Here is a 17,409-nt window from a genome sequence, read left to right on the forward strand (position 1 = left end):
CAAACTCATAAAAGGCAATACAAATGACACATTTATTTTTAGAACCTGAACTTAATGAAAGAAGTAAAACGATCTGCATAGTTTTATTTAATTAGTAAACACTGAAAAAGAATAAAATTTTGTGCCAGGAAGAATAAGACAGGAACTCTAATGTAGTGGTAACAGATTAACAAATTGTCTTAAAATCTGGAAAACATTTTGACAATAGGTATCAAGAATTTTTAAAAATATGCTTTTTTTTACATCTTTTATACTTCAATCCTCCTGCCTGAAATAAAACAATAAGGTATCTAGATATTTTATATTCAAATAAATACGAACATCAACATTATCTGGAAGAGAAAAAAGATTCCATGATATAGATGCTTGTTCACATATATCAAAAGGTATTTGCCCCAATTAAAGTGCATTTTACGAATAGTTTTAGCCTAAAACAGATTGGGATGTAGGGGTGTATGGTGTAATATGTGGGCTGTTACATGAATCTATCACAAAAAGTAGCATGGTCTCAAACACGAAGAGGAAAACATATGCAAATAAAAGACCAGAATGAAAGAACTCAAATGTTAGCATGGTTGCTTCTGAATGTGTTTTTGCCTATTCTTTTGTTATTTATACTTTTTTTTGCACTTCCACTTTTTTTTAATTTCTTTGATGCTAGGGATGTAATCCTTATGAAATCAGGGAGGGAAAAAAGTGAAAGAACAAACAACAATTAAAAAAAAAAATCTGAGCTTTCCACACAACCTCTCATTTAGTGTATGATAAAACTAAGTGAGGTATTATATGGTAATTAGCTCAATAGAATATTATTCAAAATATCTGGATTTTAATCCTTGCTCTGACAGTTTCTAGCAGCATGACTTCAGTCTCTCTTATTTACTGATTGTTTGATAGTAGGAGATTTATTTAATTCCTCCAAGCTTCAGTTTTCACATCTTTAAAAAGATTATAATGAATATTTCACAGGATTGTTGAAGGGATTAAATAACTTTAAAAGAGAAAGCACCAAGCAATGTTCCCGGCACCCTCTAGGGGTTCCATTAATGTTTGTTGAAGGTAAAACAGCTGGGTGGTTCCATCATTGAAAATCACATTTTTTTAAAGTGTAGAAACAGCCTTACTTCACAGTTCCGGGTCACAATCCCCTACCCAGACAAAAGAAGATCCTAAAAATATCTGAGCCTCTGGAAACTAATCAACTCAACAGAGCAATGGCAGTGGGAATATCAGTCCCGTCTTCGAATCCTTTTTCGCTCTTTTATTTTCTCTTATTCTTTTTTTTTTTTTTTTTTTTTTTAAGTTTTGTTGCTGTTGTCTACTTGCCTGATTTGGAGACTTAATATTCAACCTGAATTCTTTCCTTAGGATTTGTCTTTTTTTTTTTTTTTTTTTTTTAATATATTAAGTAATGGTGAGCTTTCATTCATTGTGCATTTAAAGTGGTATCATTCTATGTATTAAATACATATAAGAATTTTTTTTCTTCAAAAAGGAGGAACAAGGAAATAGAAAAGGAGGGCCATCTGTATTCATTTCTGGACATTTTAGACATGGTAGTTCCAAAGGACTGCGAAGCAGAAATTAATCCCACTGCCTGTGGAGTTCTGAGGACAAGCAGGGCAGCAGCTCTCATTTAGAACCCTCCTTTGCCATCTATTAAGAAGTGAGCATGGTAGAGCTGGCCATGGGGGAGGCTTTTTGATTCTCAATTCCTCTGAACATTGTCAGTGTTTAATCAATAGCTCGTCCGGGCATCATTAAACATGTGCTCTCAGTTCAAGGTCCTCTGATCGGAATGGCTGAGGGAATTGCTCAGTTTTGCTGTCAAGCGCAAAAAAGGGTGCCTATATCCAGGTTAGCCTACTTAAAAGAGATACAGTTTTAAGCCATATTGCATTAAATGAAACCTGTTTTAATGGGTCACATGGAATATCAATTATTCTTGATCTCATAATTTGTGCTTCCAATGAATTTGAGACTCTGAACTTATTAATTTATGCTTTCTACAAGGAAAAGGGTTAACAAATGTGTCAGTCACTGAAATGGAGGAAGCCTATTCCATATCTTAAATTCTGTAGTTGGATGATTCCATATAAGTTAAATAATTGTAACAAAGCAGGACAGTCTGTTTTGACATTTAAAGTGGGGCTGAAGAGACCTAATAAACAATGTTTTGTTTCTAGTTTTAATCCATTATTCTGGTTTGTATGGGATATGGCACTTAGGGAAAGCATCGCTAGTTTCATGGAAATACAAGAGATGAAATAGTGTAGTTCTTAAATCACCGGGTCTCATAAAAGTTATAATGAGAAATAAGGAAGCTTATTAAATCTTTTTTTTTTTTTTTTTTGAAATAAGGCCAGGCTGAGACTAGACTGTTTTTAAGTTTAAAGAATTTTAAAAATGTGATTTGTAGGAATCAGGGCATTCTCCCCAGACAAAAGCAGGCTAATTAATCGGCTTGGTATAAAAACAAATTTGCATTTTTCCCCTGAATCCAAGAGAAATATTGAAATCTTGAACATTTTTTTCCAACATACAATATAGAAAATGCTAGAGGCAGAAAATCAATCAAACCTTTCCATTGCAATTATTAAAAGTTTGAGTCATATACTACACTCTCTTTTAAAATAAATTAATGTGGGCACTGAGATTATGGCAGAGCAGAACAGGCAAAGGCACTCTTTTTGCTCTTGGTTTATAATCGATGGATTTCATTTGGTAGGGACCAACATGACAAAGGCTTCTAGTAAATATGAAACCATACAATATAAAACCTTCAAGTCAAATTTTAAACAATCTCAAACTAGAATAAGTCTTGGAACTCCTCCCCACCCCTTACTTTATTCTAAGTCATTGGATTGTTATTAAATAATATAGCCAAATGTTAGAATTTGATCCAAATACTCATGCACTTATAATGTATATTCAAATGATTATATTGACTTTGACACAACTAATTTTCAAATTGTGAAAAACCAAACTAGAAAATTTTATATGGTCTATATGATATTATTTTTTGTAAAATAGAATTCACATGGCTAAGTATTCATGGGAAAAAGGACTGCAGCTTCCTGGCATTCAGTCTCTTGACTGTCATTAATCCAAAGTGACAGGATTTCTCACCAGTCCAGCCTTAAGGCAATAATCTCTTGACGGTTTTTTCTGATTCTACATGTAACTAACCCATTTTCCATACAACACTGTTATGGGAACATTTTAAATTTTAATTGGTTCGTTTTCCTTCCTTAAAAAGCTTTAACAATAAAATCCAAATGCTTTACATTTTAATAAAGATTTTTGTTTATTTTAACACAGCTGGATTTAATTGATCAGCTATGCCCAAATAGCATATTTTGCATCTATCTGTGATACAAACTGAGTGGCCTTCCTCAAGTTGCTTAGTTTTCCTACCTTTCACCCCCCTGCCCCCATATTGCTAAAATAGTCATACTAGCACCGACCTCACAGGATTTGATGAGGTTTGAATGAAACAGTGAATAGAGAGTGCTTAACACTGTGCCCCAGCAGATAACAAGCACTCCATAAATATGAGCCATCGTTATCATTTAACAACGAGCCCACGTTCGCACTGCTAGTTGGTGCAAAGCTGAGATTCTAACTTAGAGCTTTGAGGTGCCAAAGCTTATGATCTTTCTGCTGTGCACTCTGTATATCAGATGTCTTAAGGGAGATTTGGATGAACATTGGCTCCCATTCAGTTCACAGTCAGATCCTCCAACACAGGCCTGTAGTGCAGAATTTGTATATTGTCAATTGAAGTGAGAGCCATAGATTTAGATACCAGACGCTGGGGAGACAAAGTTGACATTCTGTTATGAAAGCTTAAGAGGCTGACTTGTATTTCTTCCCAGACAGAAGGCCAACCCACAACAGCCCCGACCATCCAGTGTGAGGTATCTACAGAATGAGCCAACTTCTCATTTTCCAAGAGGGAACACAAAGAAAATTCCCAAACTTGGGCTGAAATAAGACTCTAAACTACCATATCACATAGCCTGGAAAAGAGAACTTTAGCAAAGGTTACAACGGCAGATGTATGCAACTGTCTACTTGTCCTCTTGTTCCCCTTCAAGAAGTATAAGGCAGCCTCAGTATACTTCCCCATGATGTTTACTTATTACAGAGAAGTAATCTATAAGGCTGCAAATCCAAGTCTGTTATTTCAAAGCTATAATATTAACCTTTGAATCTCAGTTTCAGTATCTTTAAATGAGAATATCAATATCTCCCTCGTAAGGTTGTGAGGATTGGAGATAGTGTTTTTAAAAACATAGTAACAATTAATACTAATGGTAACAATCAAAATTACTCTAAACTTCCTAGATTCTAGAGTTTGAATCTCTGGATTAATTAATGTGTCTGAAAACAGAGTACTTGGTCAGTGCTTGTTCAGCCTCATGGTGACACATCAATACAGAAGACCAAACTCTGAGAACTGACTTTCTCTGGGAATGCTCCAATCCGGTAATCTCAATCTACCCAAACCAGCAAGCCTGCAGGGATAGGAAACATTTGGTCTTGATTATTAGGTCAATGGTTACACTATTGTTTTATCTCTACTAAAGAGATGTTCCTTGAAGTTTTCAAGGTCAGAGTTCAAGCTCCTTTTCTGACTACCTTCTTATCAGTGGCCCCAATTTTAATCTTAACTTGGAGCCAGATTTATGGGCACAATCTTCAACTTGCCTTCAGAATTCCGATTCTCAGGACCAGTATGTATACCTACCTATGATTTGGTATTCAACCTGAACTTCCAGCCCTGTTGCAGGTTTTGTGTCTGACCCTTGCTCTTACCCTCTGATTGGAAGTGGCACCCTGGGTCCTCACTACAGCTTTGCCCTTGACTCCTATTAATAACCACATGCAGGATATATCTTGTCTTTATGCAATGGCTGCTCAGCATCAGGCTCTAGGCTTGGTGAAACCCTAGGTAGTCTTCCCACTCTGCTGATATGGAGGCCAGTCTTTGTCTTCCCAACAGTTGCCATCTACCTCAGGCCTTGGAGCTGACAGTGAGACCTGGGATTGCTGAGAACCAATATCCAAATCATCAACTGACTGGCAGGTTCACATCTTTGTTACATCTCGGGTTTAAAATATTGTCCATGATGTTTTTTTCAGGGATCCAGGTGATAAAGCTAGGCTTGAATTTAGTTAGTTTTATTACCTTTATATTCTATATACTTCTAAAGGCAATTTGAAGCAATGTACAGTCTAAAACACATATATAATAGAACCACTAAAGCTAAGCTTTAAAAGGAGGGAGGGAAATACAAAAATAACCATTGCAGCCAAACAAGGACCATGTTATGAAATGGGGTAGAGATAGCTAAACTAGGAATATAGGTTAAAGAGAGTCCCTGCAATTAAGACTTTAACATAGTGCTGGGTTTCCTAGGAGCCAGAGCCGTGCATTTATGTAATTCTTCTTATCTATAAAGAGGAGATCATAAAAAACCAAAATGCTCCTACTTCTAAACAAAGCATAATTTATTGCAAGCATCTTTATATTTTAAACTCTGAATGTATATAGAGTCATTTAATAAAATTGAACACTTTGTTTCAGTTACATGCTAGGTATTGATGACACAAAAGAGATTAAAGCCTAGTGGGAGAGGCAGACAAGAAGAGAGACCTTTCTAATCCATTGTGAGAGGTTCTACGTTAGAGATGTGCCTTTGGTTCTATGTGGTGGTATTTTATAATATTCACAGTGTTATATTGACCCAGTTTTTAAGTCAGGGCTCAAAACTCTCAGTTCCTTTTCACAGACACTTTGCTAAGACCTCTTCCCAACTTCTTTCTTTACAAGGAACACATATCCAACTGCCAGAGGTTCCCAAATACTTAGCACCCAGAATGACCCCTTTGTGTTTGTGAAATTATTCAAAATATTCAATCCCAGGAAGACAGCGAGTTTAACCTAATCTCACCCCACTTGTCATAAATAAGCTATCTCTTAGAGTTCCAAACTTGTTGTTACCCTGTCTTGGATATAACCCGTGAAGTCTTAAGTGGTCCCTTTTCTCATTTGTAGCTGTAAATAATCAAGTATTTTTTCCTTTCATCTATCTGATTGTCTTTATGTTGTGTCTCATCACTAAAAGAATTTTTAAAATCTTATAAAATAGGTGACAAATTTGGTTTACAGGTAGGAGAATAGACCTGGGATATCTTTCTAGAAGAAGTGATTCCAAATTTTGTCTTGAAAGACAAGCAAAAGTTAGGCGAAGAGAGGTGGAGAGGAGAGAATATGAGGAGAAAGGACAAAGTGTGGATTGGCAGTCAAACTCAGGGACAAGCACGTGCAGAAGCAGGAAGTATCTGACAGATGGGACACTAAGAAAAAGGTAGAGGGATATGGAAACTTCTGGTACACCTGAGGAGCTTCAGTGTGTCTAAGCCTGGAGTATGAATTATGGAGTAGAAATAAGTTAGGTAAGAAAGAAGTAGCAAAGAATTAGATTGAGAAGCATTTTGTAAGCCATAGTAAAAAGTCTGAATTAATTCTGAAAGCTACATTGAGACAGTAAGTGGTTTTATTTTATTTTATTGTATGTTTTTAAAGATTTTATTTATTTGTCAGAGAGAGAGAGAGAGAGAGTGCACAAGTAGGCAGAGAGCAGGCAGAGGCAGAGAGAAAAGCAGGCTACCTGCTGAGCAAGGAGCCCGATGCGGGACTCGATCCCAGGACCCTAAGATCATGACCCGAGCAGAAGACAACAGCTTAATCCACTGAGCCACCCAGGCGTCCCTAGTAAATGGTTTTAAAGATGATAAAATAATTGCTTACATTATATTTTCTTGAGATGTCTTGGCAATATTTGGGATAATGGGTTCAATGGGGCAAGTGGGGGGGATGATACCATTTAAGAAGAAATTATAATAAACTTTTCTGTAAGAGATGATGAGGACCTGAATGAAAACAGTAATGATGGAGACAGCTCTTTGGGAGGATATTATGGAGATTTTGCCCACTGGTCTTACTAGAGAACTAGACGTGTCAAATTAGAGAAAGATGAGACATGAACAACTCCTGTGTACTAGACTGGCCTGAAGAATGGGTGGCCTGAAGAGGAAATACAAGAGAAGAGGAAAGTGGAGGAGTCCAGGGCAGAAAGGAAGATATATTTAGTTTTAGATCTACTAAGGTTGAAATGCTAGGGGCATCCTTAAGGAAGGCCTCACATGGTAGCCAGATCTATAGGTCAAGGGAACAAAGAAAGTGATCTGACTTAGTAATATTGATTTGGACATCATTCACTTCTAGCTGACTGTAGTACAGAAAGCTTTGTAAGTGGGAAAGAACATGGGAGAAAGTGGAGAAAAGACCAAAATCAGAACTCTGAAGATCATCAGAATTTTCCAAGGTGGGCAGAGGGAAAAGACCCTATGAAAGAAGTTAAAGAGTCATCACAGGGATGGAAGAGAATCAACAGAAAGTTGTGTCCTACAAACCAAGGAGACAGAATGACTGGAAGGAAAGAGGGGTTATTATTTTCAAGATATTAAGCAAAGTAACTGACAAGAATTCCTTGAACCTAAGAGTGGGTAATTCATGGGTAAGTCTGGCAAAACTAGGTTTAGGGAGGAATCTGGTGTTAAGATGGTGTTAAGATGGAGAGAAAGAGGTTGATGAAAGAGGGGAGAAAGAAAGATGTAATATCAGGAGCAAAGTTCTAAGGAGAGTGCTGGATGGGATTAGCCTGAAATGATGCCCAAATCAAAATCAAAAACAGCAAGGCACTTTTTCTCTGAGTGAAGAGGAAAGCAGACAGAGCAGAGAGTTAATACCAAAGTTGGATGGAAAAGCTGGAAGGTCCCTTAGCTGAGGGTTTTTCTCTGCAAAATACAAGAGATATATTCAGTAATAGATTTTGAAATCATTGAATTTCAAAAAATTTCTCTATGATTGTTATTAGAGAATGCACACACTCTGAAACCATTTGTCTCTTTTCTTGAAGCAGCATAGAAAACTATGCTATGATACAATATTTGGATTTAAGTTTTATGCTCATATCTAGTATTTGCAAGCACTTAATCCTTCTGCCTCTTTTAGATGGAAGCAGTACTATTTCGTTTAATGTCTTTTTGCACTTCCTACCCTGTAAAAATGTATAAGCTTCCTTGAAGCTTGTCCCCAGTGCTTTTGGAATGAGGGAGATATAAATCATCAATCTAGTGATGATAAATGAGAATGGGAAATTTTACCAGAGAGTGAAAATATAGTGAATATTGCTTTAAAACTCCAAAGGCATTAAAAATTTAAAAAGTAAAACAGGTGTTAAAAGATTCACTGAATGTACATTTACTAAAAATCCAGCAACAAAGATGTTCAGTGGAAGATATCTGATCAAAGTGAGTTTATACCTATAGTGTTGGCCCCTCCATATTTTTTTGTAGTCTTGTAACAATAGTCAATGACAAGTGTGAAAATAATATAAATGTTAGTTAATATTTATTGAGTGCTTGCTCCATTTCAGGTGCTGCATTAAAGATTTCACCTATCTTGTATCTTTCCCTTACCACCCCCTTCATATGGAGAAACACTTACTCACAGGTGACTACCTCAGTTACCCAGCTTGTACATGGGATAACTATGTTCATACTGTTATGCTGCGAAGAGTAATTTTTTCCAAGATATACTCTTTTCAGTTAGCATTCTTTTTCTCACAATCCTAAATCCCATGCTATTGTTTCATAAGTGAATAATTTAAAGCTAGATTCTTGTACTTCTTGTTGCACCTAGTTCCAACATCCTCCATATCTCTGTATGTTGGACAGGTACTCTGATTGTGGGAAAATAATGTAAGAGTACACACACAATCATCAGTTATTGATTCAAGCCACCATTTATTGGCTATCCACTATGTGTCAGGTACTACTTTAATCTCTTCATATCTACATATCTACATATCCTCTACAGCAGGTATTCTGTAATGCACTATGAAATTGTTTAGGAAACACAAGAAAACCCAATTATTTATTTTTATTTGATACAATATCTATTATAAAAAAATAACCTTTAAAAATATTTCACAAACATAACTAGAAAAAAATCCTAGAGATTATTCTGAAGGAAGACATGCAAAGATACTTTTCACACAGAAAGAGGGAAAGGAAAGACAACCAGTAAGTATTAAGGCCACTGTTGTTATAATATTTCATTGTCTTGTTCTGTTTTGTTTTAACCTTGGATATAGAAGGTAGAGCTCCCCATAATGTTCGGTTCAAGGAAAATTCTCATCCACCCCCTAGTCTTTGGAGGGACATCCTTGTTTGATATGTTCACTTTTAACCCTAGAGTTCATTCTCAGTCTCCCCCAGTCCCCATGGGCAGCCATTCTAGTGTGTTACATACTTTCCTTTTTATAAAGTATGTGTCTTTGTTCAATGTGTAATATTGATTTTTGTGAATTATTATCCTGGTTTTATTAGGTATAGGCACAGATAGAGAGACAGAGATAGAAATGATACAGACCCTGAAGATCAGAGAGACTAAGAAACTGGGCCAAGATCACACAACTCTCATGTGATGCTGTAGAATTTAGACCTCAGTCTGCCTCTGTCTAAAATTGTCAGTCTTACCTTCCCAAGTCTTCAAACTGTGGAAAAACTGTAGAAAAAAAGGAAAGTTTAAATGTATTCCTGAAATCCAAGTAGTTGGAAAAAGTTTTTGAATTGGGTTAATAACAACATGGATGAAAACTTGGGAAGTTCATGATTTTTACCCAGGCTATAGAATGAGAATGAGGGCAGAGGGGAGTGTTCCTTAACTCAATTTTGGGGAATTAAATTTATCATCTACCACACAAAAGTGATTAATATTGCAAGGGCGAGGAGTCTGATAATGACTGAGAGATGCCATCAACCTGACAAACTAAACAATTTTTTTAATCTGACATACCCCTTTTCAAGACATCAGCTGTCATCTGAAATGAATTCTGTTTCTAATTTGTCTTCATAAATAATGCAACTAATTGAAAGGTAGTTACAATGAAAGTCTTCAACCTCTTTCATCTCCAATTTTAGGGCAATTTCTTTGCATTCCGTGGAAAGAATCTTCTACTCCTTCTATCGTATAAAACCTAGACATTACTGATCAGAAAAATGGGATCAAAACAAAGGAATCCATTGTGCAAAGACCACCACATCTAATGGCTTTCTCGGTTTTTTTTTTTTCCCCCTAAGTTTAGCATTAATTTAAAACGTGAAACTCATAAAAATCTGATAGAAGAAAATTTATTCAAGCTCATAATTTTACTAAGGTTATCTTTATTTAATCAAGCTTCCGGGTTGTCCTTTCCTCCTCTTCTTGCCACCTAACTTCTGTTTGTTTGGAATTAAAAATAGGACCTCTTACTCAGTCACACACTTATTCACATGGAAAAAAATCTTTGGTTTGCTGCTTTCCCATTCATTTCTTCTTTCTTTCTATTCCTCTCTCATGTAGTAAGACTAAAAAGGGGCCATTGAACCAAAACAGATTCTGACCATTCCCAACAATGACAAATGAAGAATTCTTGTGTTAAAAACTAAAATAATTAAAATGTTATCGATCTGAGGCTTCTCTGTGGAGACATCAGTGATTCCATTTGTTTATTCATGAGTGTAGATGTTAATAAACCTATGTGCTGAAGGCATGAAAGAGAGGTAAGAGAACTATGGGAGCATTAAAACTTCCTATCATTTAATTATTTCACCCCTCTGGAAATGGAGATTTCAACAAATATATCAGGGCAAGGACATGATTACGAATGCAGATTTGAGCAGAGTGTGTTTTGCCAAGTTGCTATTAAAAATGGAAATTTATGAAAGATTTTGTGAGGTATACCAAATTATAGCTAAAACCTTACAAGTCACTTAAAATGTAAATTATACAGTTAAATATAGAAAACTTGGGTAATATAAATTATTTTGGTATCTAGCCCCTGGCTGCTAAAAAATATCTACTAGCAATAGAAGTTTAGTTACATTATTATTACCACTTATATTTAGTAATATTTACTAAATTCTGTCTCTCAACAATGAGCAAACCACTAATTAAAAGCTATTGAAGGATAATATATTTTGTAATAGAGAATATTCCGGCAAAAGTCCAAAAGCTAGAACTACTATAATGAGCTTGAGCTTTTCCCAATAAGCAAATCCACCTGGGTAAAGTCCTTGTATTTTTTAATGTTCTTTTAGAATAATAGCTAACATTTAATAAATACTTGCCAGGTATTTTGCAGGTATTGACTTATGTCTAAAAATAGAAGAGAATAATGGAGATAAATCAGAGACGAGGTGAATAAAGGAGAACAATGAGTATATTTGTCTGCTCAGGTGCCATTACAAAATACCACTGATTGTGTGGTTTAGCCAACAGAAATTTAATTTGAAAGTCCAAGACCCAGGTTCCAGGAGGTTTCGGTTTCTGGTGAGAGCTCTCTTCTTGGCTTCAGATGGCCACTTACTAGCTTATTCTCTTACGGAGGAGACAGAGGGAAGCTATCTTTAAGATAGGAGATTGAGCTAGATTATTTCTCAGATTCTTCTCAGAAGTAATTATTAAAAAAAGTATTTTCAAAAAAGGACTAATGTATATTTTTTTCAATAAAAACACTTAAGTTACATACTCATTTTTATTATACTGGATATAAAATTCTTACCCTGTTTCTATACTTGGACTTTCTAAAGTCTAAATTCTTTAAACATGTTTCAAGTAAAATTAGAGCTCTATAGAGCAGTTATTATACATAGTTCAGTAGAGTTTTTAAAAATATAGGTTAGCCAATGATTTGTTATGAATTAGTAATTTTTAAAACTCCATAAAATTTGAACACTTTAGAGATGCGGTAACTTTAAGGCCACTTTGTCCAATTTTCAGATTTTACACATAAGGAAACCAGGGTGCGGAGAAATTACATGATCCATAGAAGTCCACATGCCAATTTGGATTTCCACCATGCTCCTGTCCCTAATCCCTGGACAGAGTTAATGGTGGAGTGGTAAGAACATCAACACATCTATCTGATGATTGCTACAAAAGATGATTGCTAAAAGTTTCCATTTTTTAAGCACTTGTTTTCCAAGCAAAGAAAAATTTTAAAGTATGTGTGTTGCTTGATAATACCTGTGTTAATGGAGACTCTGAATAGCAAATCAAATCTGTCAAGAATTCCATTTTTGTCTGCTTTCCAATGCTGTGTCTGTGCCCTTCTACCAACCAGGCATTGCTGGTCTCACCTTTGGTCCTCTTCCCATGTGGGACATCTCAGACTGGCTTCTCTGATGCCGTCTTTCAGGGGAGGTCACAGTTGGTTAGCAAGTATGCTACTCAAGGACAGGGATCCTGGTCTCCAGCTTGAAATCCTATCATAAAGGAAGTTATAGAGAAACAGTCGACTCTGCTTTAGACTCTATGACTGTATGACAGTACTGTGAGATAGTACCATGGAATGTCAGTGTCATGATATCCTCCCATGAATAACCTTATAAAGAACTGCCATCATAAGGACAAAAAGACATGTGGAATATTTTGAGCTGTCACAGACACCTATAGGAATCTGATGAAAATAATAAGCCCTAGCCCCCAGAAAAATACATGCATTCCAACAATTTAGAGACAAATTCAGAAGCTCAAACTGAAGTCCACTGGGGCTAAGTTGCCCAGTTTTGCTGGGATCACATTTTATCAGCAGTACAAGAAACCCTTTAAAAGGAGCCAAGTGGCCCATACACTCATACTTCTTGCCACTGCAGCCAACTATGACAGACACGTTCTCTCAGAGCATTTCATGCAACTCTATCATTCTGGCAGAGCCTGACTGGTTACTGCTGGCCATATATCTCCACAAGTGCATAATCCCTACAGAAGGGGCCCTTAAAAAATGAAATCATCTGAAACTCTGTAAATATTTAGGGGTGCAGAGAGTTTACTTTACTGTAGCTGTGATTAAGAGAAAATGCAAAGAGCACCAGAAGCTATAATTCAAAAAGTCACACTATGACTGATGGGCAGAATGGGGCAGAGGAAGGAAAAGAAGAGAGGGAGAAAGAAAGAAATGGAGGCAATTAATTTTAAGTACTCCAAAGTAGTGGAATCATAAAATTCCATAATGCCATCTTTTGTCCTATGACTCTACCATGAGTCATGATGAATTTCTGTCTACTACAATTTTGCAGCAAGAACCAACCACCATTTTCTATTACCTGTCAGGTTAAAAAAAAAAAAAAAATCCAAAGGGAAAGGGAGCTAATTTAATTTTCTTGTTTTTTAAAAATATCTAATCTTTCCTACAATATAACCCAAAATACAAACCAATATCAAATTCAGTTCTTTATAGTAAACCTTTTTTTTTTCAAGACAAATAAGCAAATAGTTCTTATCCTTAAGCTCATATTATTAGTCTTTAAACACAAAGTGCTTAAACTCTTCATGAGCTCATTTTTACAAGAATGCTGTAACTGTGTCAACTGAGATTGTTCAGACCCTTCAGTGTATGTGAGGGAGGCATCAGGATTTCCACCAAGATCAAGTTCTGGTCTCAGTCCAGTACCTTCTGTAGAGTAACATCCAAAGGGTTAATGCTTTTAAAAGATTATAGCCATGAAATCCATATTTCTCATCAGCTTAATTTGTGCCATATTATTTGTATATATAAATATACACACATATACATATATACTTATACATATACATATACATATGTATATATGCTGAAATTCTGCAGGAGAAGATAAGCATAAGAAAATGTAAATAAGCTATTACCATGGTGTCCATATATCTGCACAGAAGGAATTGGCTTTTAAAGCATAGAAATAGGAAAAATAAAAGACAACATCCTTATCCAACTCCACTTTTGACCTGAAGTCATTACAACAAAAAATTAAAAATTTCAAGGGCACTGGTTGTGAAGAATAAGGAAAACACTTAATGATTTTACTAAGAAATAGCTACTAAATATTTGGAAAATTACACCTGTGTATTTAATTTACTTAGTTATTAAACTGTTTGGCCTTTTTATAAAGACCAGATAACATAGATTAATATAAATCATGTCTTTGCTATAAAGAACTTCTCAAACTCAACACACACAAAACAGATAATTGCATCAAAAAATGGGCAGAAGATATGAACAGACACTTCTCCAATGAAGACATACAAATGGCTAACAGACACATGAAAAAATGTTCATCATCACTAGCCACCAGGGAGATTCAAATAAAAACCCATTTAGATACCACCTTAAACCAGTTAGAATGGCCAAGACAGTAAACAACATGTTTTGGAGAGGATGTGGAGAAAGGAGAACCCTCTTACACTGTTGGTGGGAATGCAAGTTGGTGCAGCCACTTTGGAAAACAGTGTGGAGATTCTTTAAGAAATTAAAAATAGAGCTTCCCTATGACCCTGTAATTGCACTACTGGGTATTTACCCCAAAGATACAAATGTAGTGAAAAGAAAGACCATCTGTATCCCAATGTTCATAGCAGCAATGGCCACAGTCACCAAACTGTGGAAAGAACCAAGATGCGCTTCAACGGACGAATGGATAAAGAAGATGTGGTACATATATACTATGGAGTATTGTGCCTCCATCAGAAAGAATGAATACCCAACTTTTGTAGCAACATGGACAGGACTGGAAGAGATTATGCTGAGTGAAATAAGTGAAGCAGAGAGTCAATTGTCATATGGTTTCACTTACTTGTGGAGCGTAAGAAATAACAGGGAGGACACGGGGAGATGGAGAGGAGAAGTGAGTGAGGATAAATTGGAGGGGGAGGTGAACCACGAGAGACTGTAGACTCTGAGGAACTAACTGAGGGTTTTGGAGGGGAGAGGAGTGGGAGGTAGGGTGAGCCTGGTGGTGGGTACTGTGGAGGGCACATATTGCATAGAGCACTGGGTGTGGTGCATACACAATGAACTCTGGAACAGAGTTTTTTCATTTCTGAAAAGAAATTTAAAAAATAAAAAAAAATTAAAAAAAAAATCATGCCTTCGCAAAATACTTTTTATCAGATATAAAAATTCACCAGTTCAGTCATTAATGAAAAATACCTCATCTATATGTATCAATAATCCCACTCCTCCTAAACATTTTGTGACTGAGAGAAATTAGAGCAGCAGTTTAAGGATGTTATCCTGAAGACCTTAGGGGGTTCTGGATATGGATGGGAAAGGGATTCCTGTTGCTAAAACCAGTAATCCTGCAAAAAGATGGGGTTATTTGGATGACATAAATATGCATGTGCTGCTGTCCCACCACTTGTGTCTGCTGTAGAAATAATCACGATATTGAGTTCCCTGGTTGCTAGGGTATGACTTCTATCTGTATTTTCACTCAACTTTGGCAAAGTCTTTTTTTTTGCTCTCAGGACCCCATTTTCTCACATCAAAATCAGACCTATGAGTAGAACATCTGTACCTGTTTCCCTTGGTCTTTTCTCATTTCCTATAAGACATGTCCAGAAAAGGAAAGAGGGAGTACATGTTATGAAACTAGCTGAAATTCACTGATACCTATTCCAAGTTTCATAATTACAAAATACCTATAAAATACTAATTTTTTTTAGCAAATGGACTAGTGAACAAGCCTGATGTAAGTTAAACCAGCAATTAAATTGTGCTGAACAAGATTCTACTTTTTTAATATAACAAATATTTTTAAAAGATACCTTGAGATGAAATTAGAATGTGCATGATTCCATCTGAGGATCATTGTTCAATTAAAAAAACCACTTTGGGGGCACCTGGGTTAAGCCTCTGTCTTCGGCACAGGTCATGATCTCGGGGTCCTGAGATCAAGCCCCATATCGGGCTCTCTGCTCAGTGGGGAGCCTGCTTCCCCCTCTCTCTCTCTCTGTCTGTCTCTCTGACTACTTGTGATCTCTGTCTGTCTGTCTCTCTCTCTCTGTGCACCAAATAAATAAATAAATAAAATCTTTTAAAAAAACCCCACTTTTATGTAAATTACTTTAGTAAAAACAACAAAAAAAGAGCATATATAAATCATACAGGGAGGACAGTATTTTAAGAGTTAATATTCTATTTTTTCTGTGCACATACTTATTTTAGAAAATTTATAAAATTCAGTAATGCACAGAGGATTGAAAATAATAACCCAAGCACCCAAAACTGATATCTAAGAACACTTTGATGTACAACAAATTATAGTAACCTCATATTTAATGTGTGTAGTTTTAACTATTCTTGAGTGACCCTAAAGTCCTTAACCTATAATCTATTATAATTTTTGCTGTTACAATCATGAGCCCAGTTCTGAGTCCGATGTGATATGAGGGAACCTTGTAGCTAGTGATTGTAACAGTTTAGCATCCTCTCTCCATTGTGGCCCTGTGCTGCTTTATTGTTAGCAATAACTAGCAAATTTATATTTCACTGCATATGGCAGAAATTATATTCTATGGAAATAGTCACATTTAGAGATTCAAGTTTTGCTTATGAATGTTAATTTCTATATTTCTTTCCACATCTTTTTTGTCTTTTAGTCTTTTAAGAGCAAAATATATTTTTTTATTCTAAAAGACAGATTTGTACTTGAAAACCATCAGCTTCTATAGATATTTTTACAATAGGAAAACCTTTCCTTCCTGCCCCTACATGGGCAGGTCGATTTTCATTGAAAACGGCTTCAAGCTGGTTCTAATATTTACTCACTTATGCAGGTGCGTTCATCAGCATGGAGTCCGTATCCCGTATCACATTCACAGTGGAAGGTGCCCAGAGTGTTAATATAGCACTGCTGGCAGCCTCCATTCACCACCACACATTCATCGACATCTAGAGGAGAAAGACAGATGGCCAGGATTACAATGTCATTCCAATGTCAACTTCAGAGAAGTGGCACAATATTTCTTTGATACACAGTATGTGTTATATTGCACAAAGGCACTGTCTCTGTTGCCACAAATCTTTGCTTGTTTGATCCATTTTGCTCCACAGTGTAAACAAGAGAATGTAGATAGAAACTTTATTGAGCTTTTTAAAGCCCAGCAACGATGAGCATAGGGATTGTCTCACAGTTTTCTATTCTTCACATACTAGTTAATTAGACAGATCTGAGATATAGATATTTCCTTGGGGAAGGAAAACCGGAGGAGAGAATTTCAATGAGCTATTCTATCTGGAGCAGCACACGCTGGTAGATAAACACCTATTATTGGTCTGATGCCGCTGAATAAAGCCAATAATAGAGTTAAGACCTTGAATATCCTTCTCATGTGCTATGGTGGACATCAAGGCAAAGATAGATAAATTCAAATAAAATCATGGTTTGGAGTTCTTAAAAATACATCAATATATTTGCTCCATTGATTCAACCTTCTTTCTTTTCACTCAGGGTTCCATTTTTCTGAAATACTTAGCA

The 17,409-nt window shown here is 36.0% G+C and overlaps 1 protein-coding gene across 1 annotated transcript in view; it reads right to left on the reverse strand.

Annotated features, from left to right (window-relative positions):
• LOC131825591 (EGF-like and EMI domain-containing protein 1) overlaps positions 1 to 17,409 on the reverse strand; it is a gene marked incomplete at its 5' end in the record, with an annotated part of 304,549 nt that overhangs the window by 219,729 nt on the left and 67,411 nt on the right. Inside the window, 1 exon segment of the mRNA XM_059165052.1 lies at positions 16,701 to 16,823. Within this exon segment, the coding sequence (XP_059021035.1) occupies positions 16,701 to 16,823 (123 nt within the window).

This window comes from Mustela lutreola, chromosome 2, assembly GCF_030435805.1.
Source record: "Mustela lutreola isolate mMusLut2 chromosome 2, mMusLut2.pri, whole genome shotgun sequence".
In the NCBI taxonomy this organism is placed as follows: domain Eukaryota; kingdom Metazoa; phylum Chordata; class Mammalia; order Carnivora; family Mustelidae; genus Mustela; species Mustela lutreola.